Raw genomic sequence first — 7,566 nt, 5'->3', positions numbered from 1 at the left:
TACCTGCCCCTGCACAACTGTACAAGTATACTTCCAAGTCGCTTAGTAAAACGGACGGAAGGGCGTACGTACTGTACACGATTTTACAGGGGAGAGGGAGGGGGACTGAGGAAAGCGGCTAGCACCACTCGTGGGGTTAAAACCCCAAGAACAGGTCCAGCGGCGGCAGCGGCCAGAGCCAGAGCAAGCAAGCGGCCAGAGGAGGAGGGAGCGAGCAAGCCGAGCCCAAGAAAGCGAAGCCGGGCCGAGGCAAGCAAGCAGCCAGCTGTGACCGCAGCTCCGAAGCAAGCAGCCAGCTGTGACCGCAGCTCCGAAGCAAGCGAGCAAAGGAGGCGGCGAGCATGCCCCTCTCCGGCGGCGGCGGCGCTCGGATCTGCCGGGGCGCGGCGGCCGGCGCGCGGCGTTAGGCCGTCGGGAGCTCGCGGCCGCGAGATCCGACGGGGCGGCTCCTCGGATCGACTGTCTCCCGGCTCCGGCGGCCGTGACGGCGGCGCCCCCGCGCATTCCGGCGGCCGGGGATCGGGGTTTTCTGCCGTCCTCGGAGGCGGCAACTTGGGCGCAACGCCCGCGGTGATTTCCCGGGGAGGAAGGATCAGGAAGCGTGACTGCGCACGGCAAAAGGGGCTCTCGGCTCCCTTCCATTCCATCCCATTCCGTTCCGTTCCATTCCCTGGCGAGTGAGTTGGCGAGGAGGAGGAGGAGGAGCCGGGAAAGCGACGGGTTTATTAGGGAAGGCGCTGTGATTTGGCCTGAAAAGGAGGAATCTTTCCTCCGCTCTCCCCTTCCTTCCCCCGCCTCCGCCCGCGCACGCTCTTTTATTGCTGCCTCCCCTTCATCAGATCGGTCTCTGATTGCCCTTTTTCATCGCAACAAAAAATGAGGCTCTCGTCGCCGGCGGGCGCCGTCCTCCCGGCCCAGGCGCCGCCGTCGCCGGAAGGTACGGTATTCCTCTGTCTCCTGCCCCGTCCGTGGGCTGCTGCCCTCGCTCTTCATTTATTCGCTGTCCGTGTGATTTGGAGTTTGTGGGACTACCAGTACTACTACTGGGCTCTCGCTTGTGCTTGTGATTTTTTTCCTCGGAGGCTCTCTCCACGGATTGATTATAGCCGTGTGATCAGGCCATCGTACCCCAATGCGTCGAATTCGGGTCCGGGGTAATATTTGGATTTGTTGGGGGTTGCTGCAATCGGTATGAAAAATGCTTCTTGTGTGTTTTGGGGGTACTTTTATGCCTGTGAAATTTCAGTTCAGTACTAATTTCTTTGGAGTGGAATTTCGGTTCTGCAATCTCGCCTATTTCCCATCCAATTTCCTGCTGTGTGTGTTAATTTGTTATTTTAGTTTTACTGAAATATGTGTGCTTGCGTCTGCATAATTGTTGATTTTCCACGAAGATGAAAAATAAATTAATAACCTTAGGCCACTAATTAGAAGTTCATTTCGTTGCATGCCCGCCTTCTTGAATAATCTTCAAGACCAGCATATATGAATTCAGAGCTGTTACAGCCCCTTGAGCCATCATTATCTGTTAAAAATCAACACTGACAAGCCTGCTGCTCATATGATTTTGCCATTACAGTTGCTGAGGAGCACAAGTGCCTGAATTCGGAGCTATGGCACGCTTGCGCCGGCCCGCTCGTCTCCTTGCCCGCGGTCGGCAGCAGGGTGGTGTACTTCCCACAGGGTCACAGCGAGCAGGTTGGTGCAAAATTCCACCTCCAGTGCAAGGAACTTTGCATGATCCTGAATCCTAGCTTTCGGCGTCAGAACAGAAAAAATCTGGCTTAATTATGTTAGAAATCGTTTGCTTTCTTTGTGTCTGTCGATTTACTGGGTGAATTTCTGTCTCAGGTAGCCGCGTCGACGAATAAAGAGATCGAGTCTCAGATCCCCAACTATCCCAATTTGCCTCCACAGCTTATCTGCCAGCTGCACAATGTGACCATGCATGTAAGTGTTGAGTTTTGGAGCACACATTTTTACCAGCCATGTAATATCACTGCTATCTTTGTGTTTGATCATTGGTTTTTATTACCTTCAGGCCGATGCAGAGACGGACGAGGTCTATGCGCAGATGACCTTGCAACCGCTTAACCCGGTAATTCATACTCCCTCCGTTCCAAAATAGATGACCCAACTTTATACTAACTTTGTACAAAGTTGGGTCATCTATTTTGGAACGGAGGGAGTATTTACCATGTGCCATGTGAAAGTTTTTTTGACTCAGTATCCAAGAGAGTAACTTTAGCTTGCTTCTCTTTTCAGCAAGAGCTGAAGGATCCGTATCTACCTGCTGAATTAGGTACTGCAAACAAACAGCCAACGAATTATTTTTGCAAAACATTAACTGCGAGTGACACAAGCACGCATGGCGGCTTCTCTGTTCCCCGGCGAGCAGCTGAGAAAGTGTTTCCTCCGCTGGTCTGTGCCGCTTCCCTACACTTTCCAGCTTGATTTTTGAATTTTACTTGATTTCATGGAGTGAGCCGAATCATCAACTCTTCTTCTAACTTGCCTGTAACATTTTGTAGGATTTCACTATGCAGCCTCCAGCACAGGAGTTGTTTGCAAAAGATCTTCATGGCAATGAGTGGAAATTCCGTCACATCTTTCGCGGTGAGTGGTTCTCAGTCTCTGATATCTTCGGAAAAATGTGTCAGGGAACAATGTCAAGCATGATTCTTTCTGTTTACTCAATTTTCCCCCGATGAAGGTTTATCTTAAGAAGAGTTAAGAGAATGAAGAAGCTTACTGAAAAGCTCTTATTTTGCAGGTCAACCAAAGCGGCATCTTCTCACTACAGGCTGGAGTGTCTTTGTAAGTGCAAAGAGACTTGTCGCTGGGGACTCTGTCCTATTTATCTGGTATGTTCATTGTTCCAACACTCAGATGATAACTAGGCATCCTTCTCTCCTCAATGTCTACTCCAGCACACAAATTCTCATCGGTCAAATTTGTGTATCCCCTTAAATTTTCAGGAATGATAACAATCAGCTTCTTCTGGGAATTCGCCGGGCAACTCGGCCACAAACTGTCATGCCATCTTCTGTCCTATCTAGCGATAGCATGCACATCGGTCTTCTTGCTGCAGCTGCTCATGCTGCTTCAACAAATAGCCGGTTTACAATCTTTTATAACCCAAGGTAAAAAAATTGTATGCATTTGTTTGTTCTGTGTTTTTCCTTCTGAATGCTTTAAGTTTAAACTCTTCTGTTTGTGCAGAGCCAGTCCTTGCGAGTTTGTTATACCACTTGCCAAGTATGTAAAAGCCGTGTATCATACCCGTATATCGGTGGGGATGCGTTTCAGGATGCTTTTTGAGACAGAAGAGTCAAGTGTTAGGAGGTATGCCAAATTTAACTTTGATGTGCTTTTCATCTTTTATTCTAGACAAGCTGCAGCAAGAAACGGTATTAACTATTAGCAGTCTTACCTAAAAATCATTAAACTGTCTAACCATACTGATTATTCTTATTTTTCAGATACATGGGGACAATTACAGGAATTAGTGATCTTGATGATGTTCGTTGGCCAAACTCACATTGGCGCTCTGTAAAGGTATATTTATGGGCTAGCACTTATTATTGCCTCCAGTCAAGTCTGTTCATGAACATCGCCTGTTGTTTACCATGCACCATGCAAAGTTTTTGTTAGACAAGATGAATTCCTATAGATATTGCTTACTTTTTCTTGGTACCAACCTCACAGTTTAGCATGACAGAAAAGTTTGTCTATGAAAAATGCAGGTTGGCTGGGATGAATCAACTGCTGGAGAGAGGCAGCCAAGGGTGTCACTTTGGGAGATTGAACCCCTGACAACTTTCCCGATGTATCCTACTCCTTTTCCTCTTAGACTGAAGCGACCTTGGCCAACAGGCTTGCCTTCTCTGCATGGTATGATGGACAGCTGGTCTTTAACAAGCATTCGTAAATAGCTATGCTCGAATAATTGTGTAGCATTCTTTCAGCATGGAGTGTTATAAATTATCTTTCTCTTTCTGTAGGTGGTAAGGATGATGACTTGACTTCCTCGCTCATGTGGCTTCGAGATAGTGCAAACCCTGGTTTCCAGTCGCTGAATTTCGGTGGTGCTGGCATGAATCCCTGGATGCAACCAAGGCTGGATGCGTCGTTACTTGGCCTACAACCTGACATTTACCAAACGATGGCTGCGGCTGCATTCCAGGACCCAACAAAGATGTCACCCACGATGTTGCAGTTCCAGCAGCCACAGAACATGGTTGGTAGGGCTACGCCGCTTCTGCAAAGTCAGATTTTGCAGCAAATGCAACCTCAGTTTCAGCAGCAGTCATACCTTCAAAACATGAATGGCACCACGATCCAAGGCCAGGCTCAGTCTGAGTTCCTTCAACAGCAGCTCCAACGGTGCCAGTCCTTCAATGAGCAGAAGCCACAGCTTCTCCAACAACAAGAATCAAATCAGCAGCAATCGCAGGGTATGCAAGTCCCTCAACATCAGCATATGCAACAACAGAAGAATATGGCAAACTACCAGTCAGCATATTCTCAACTCTCCCCAGGTCCTCAGTCTTCACCTACAGCACTGCAAACGGCCTTACCGTTTTCGCAGTCTCAGAGCTTTTCGGACACGAATATGAGCTCATTGTCCCCATCAGGCGCCCCCGCCATGCATAATACCTTGGGGCCATTCTCATCAGAAACAGCTTCACACCTGAGTATGTCAAGGCCTACCGCGGTACCTGTCCCTGACTCATGGTCGTCAAAGCGAGTTGCAGTGGAGTCTCTGATTCCTTCTCGTCCTCAGTCCACCACGCACATGGAACAGCTATCCTCAACACCACCTAGCATACCTCAAAGCTCTGCATTGGCGCCACTTCCTGGAAGAGGTTGCTTGGTGGATCAAGATGGGAGCTCTGATCCTCAGAATCATCTTCTGTTCGGCGTTAATATAGACTCACACTCACTTCTGATGCAAGGAGGTCTTCATGACGAGAATGATTCGACGGCAATTCCCTATTCCACTTCCAATTTTCTGAGCCCTTCTCAACATGATTTCTCCTTGGATCAGACACTAAATAGTTCAGGATGCTTGGATGAGTCGGGATATGTGCCATGTTCACACACTCCTGATCAAGTGAATCAACCACCTGCAACCTTTGTGAAGGTGAGTGGCTTTCTCTATATGACGAGCAATCATGTTACTTCTTCCTTGAAACTATCTTGCTTATTTCCCTGAAACTATGTTGCTTATTTCCCTGAAACTATGTTGCTTCTTTAACAATATATAGCTGCTGTCTGTTTTGCCCATTTCGTGACTATCAATCTATAGAAAGACATGTCTTAAAATTGGTAGACACACATCTGATGCTATTTTTACTCAACTTTTGGAGTATTGACCGCACACTACAACTAGATGCAAGAAAAAGAATACTCTGATGTTTTGGTAAATTGTTCCATCACCGCATTTGATGTGTTATTTTTTCTCCATGTGAACATCAAACAGGTTTACAAATCTGGAACCTACGGAAGGTCGCTTGATATCACCAAGTTTAGCAACTATCATGAACTACGTAGGGAACTGGGGCGCCTATTTGGCCTTGAGGGCCAGTTGGAAGACCCTATGAGATCAGGCTGGCAGCTTGTATTCGTCGACCGGGAGGAGGATGTCCTTCTGGTTGGCGACGACCCTTGGCAGTAAGTTCCTTGACCGCCCTGACGATGATCTGTGTTACTTCATTTTCCATGCTGTTTTTTAACAGTGGTGCCGCATGCTTCCAACTTTGCAGGGAATTCGTGAACAGTGTGTCCTGCATAAAGATCCTGTCCCCGCAGGAGGTGCAGCAGATGGGCAAGCAGGGCCTGGAGCTCCTGAGCTCGGCCCCCGGGAAGAGGCTAGGCGGTGGTGGTGGCGGTAGCAGCTGCGACGACTATGCGAGCAGGCAGGAGTCGAGGAGCCTGAGCACCGGGATCGCGTCGGTCGGCTCGGTCGAGGTCGAGTTCTGAAGAGAGCAAAGGCCCTCGCTTAATGCTGTAGCTTCGCCGCGTATGTTTCTGCAGCCTTTTTTCCTTTCTCTCCTAGTTTTCGAGACCCGGAACTGGAAAGCAAGCACATAGACCATTCGTACTAGCTCTTTAAGTCATGTACTACCGCCTAATAATCATGCCATGTGATGATATCATGTTGAGAAGAAGTAGGAACTGTACCGTGATCCGTAAACCCCCCTTTTGGTAAGCCTGCCAAAACCCTGCTCTGTGGAGTGCTTCTTACTAATCCTGTGAATGTAGGCTCTAGCCATCAATTCTCTTGTCGTTGTTGCAGTTGCCTATCTTGTTCATATTCTGCATTGACATTGCATTTTTGGGTTCCACATGCATCAATGGCAAGACACCAGAATTCAGTTAGCAGGCTCCAGTGAAGTGATCTTCATGGCCTCACTTCCAGATCAGTAGCGCCCTGGAGTTACCACCATTTGCTGTTACCACCATTTACCTGTACATGTAGATGTAGAAAGGCGCTGTGGTGCAGGACCATGGTGGATAGGCCCAAAGATGGACAGAGGCCACCTTTGGGGGGAAGAGGAATGTATGTAGGCATCCACCCCCATCATAATCACCCTTTTGAGGCTTTGGCTTTGCACCCCACCATGTGAGGGCTACAGGTCCCATCCGACCCACTCATCCCCTTGTGCCAAAGACTAGAGCAATCGAATTGGGGATTTCTCTTTTGAAATTAGGAGAAAAGGAAAGATTGATGATGTGATGCGATGCCCCTCCTTCCTTCCATCCATCCATCCATCCATCACGCTCGCACCCATTTCTTCAAGCCTGAATTAATGGCGCTCCCAATCCAGTCCCGTCCCCAGGTACCCGTCACTCCATCAGTCCATCCATCCATCCATCTCCCACCTGGCCCGATGCCCCTCCCAAGGGGCGCCGTGCATCGTCGTCGCCCCTAGCACGAACCTCACCTCACCTCGGTGGGGATCCATCTCCGGTCGCCGTCGGCGGCACACGTGGTGGCTGAAAGCGGCGGCGGCGCGCATCATGGTTGCACGCACGCACGCATCATCTCCATGTGGACGATGATGCTCGGTGACATGCACGCACCACCCGAGCGATCTTTCCCCGGCGGTCCGGGCCATCGCGTCCCCACGCCGATCGGCTCAGGATTCCTCCGTCGCGCTCGGATCTCCGGCCGGCCCCACCGCCGGATCTCGATTTTTCCTTTCTTTCTTTCTTTCACGTGAAGGTGAGGTTGAACGGAGAGTTGAAACGCGCACGCAAGTGGAGTGGAGCGGAGGCGTGTTATCCGCTGGCTGGCGTCGCCGTCGTCGGCGGTACGGCGCCAGGGTGCGGTGCCCTGCTCCGCGGGGGTGACGGACAGGAACCGGCGGCCCGGCCGTGGCCAGGCGAGGAGAATCTGTCGCGCTGCCTTGCCTGGTGTGCTGGTTTAAGGAAACAGCGCACGCGGGGTCGACGCGACACGACCATGATGCCCAGCTGCCGCTGTTGCTACTGCTGGGAATTTCTTCTCTCTCCACTCGTCGACGAACCAACTTGCGAAAGATGTGTGCGGTTCTGTAA

General features: G+C 50.0%; 1 protein-coding gene across 1 annotated transcript; it reads left to right on the top strand.

Moving 5' to 3' along the window:
* The first annotated feature begins 650 nt into the window (after positions 1 to 650).
* On the top strand, positions 651 to 6,300 carry LOC123149072 (auxin response factor 17). Its single transcript, XM_044568607.1, has 14 exons — positions 651 to 937; positions 1,580 to 1,698; positions 1,852 to 1,950; positions 2,042 to 2,098; positions 2,266 to 2,421; positions 2,532 to 2,616; positions 2,774 to 2,864; positions 2,979 to 3,143; positions 3,223 to 3,345; positions 3,483 to 3,558; positions 3,747 to 3,894; positions 4,005 to 5,146; positions 5,486 to 5,676; positions 5,769 to 6,300. The coding sequence occupies exons 1-14, from the start codon at positions 877 to 879 to the stop codon at positions 5,983 to 5,985; spliced, it is 2,730 nt and encodes a 909-aa protein (XP_044424542.1). The 5' UTR covers positions 651 to 876; the 3' UTR covers positions 5,986 to 6,300.
* The last annotated feature ends 1,266 nt before the right edge of the window (positions 6,301 to 7,566 follow it).

Source organism: Triticum aestivum, chromosome 7A (assembly GCF_018294505.1).
Source record: "Triticum aestivum cultivar Chinese Spring chromosome 7A, IWGSC CS RefSeq v2.1, whole genome shotgun sequence".
In the NCBI taxonomy this organism is placed as follows: domain Eukaryota; kingdom Viridiplantae; phylum Streptophyta; class Magnoliopsida; order Poales; family Poaceae; genus Triticum; species Triticum aestivum.
This window is presented reverse-complemented; position numbering and strand designations above follow the sequence as displayed.

Bases quoted from the DNA above. Each gene is read 5' to 3' on its own strand.
- LOC123149072 (XM_044568607.1), top strand. From the start codon at position 877: ATGAGGCTCTCGTCGCCGGCGGGCGCCGTCCTCCCGGCCCAGGCGCCG. The intron at 3,895-4,004 runs GTATGATGGACA...CTCTTTCTGTAG, and splicing joins AGGCTTGCCTTCTCTGCATG to GTGGTAAGGATGATGACTTG. The intron at 5,147-5,485 runs GTGAGTGGCTTT...AACATCAAACAG, and splicing joins CACCTGCAACCTTTGTGAAG to GTTTACAAATCTGGAACCTA.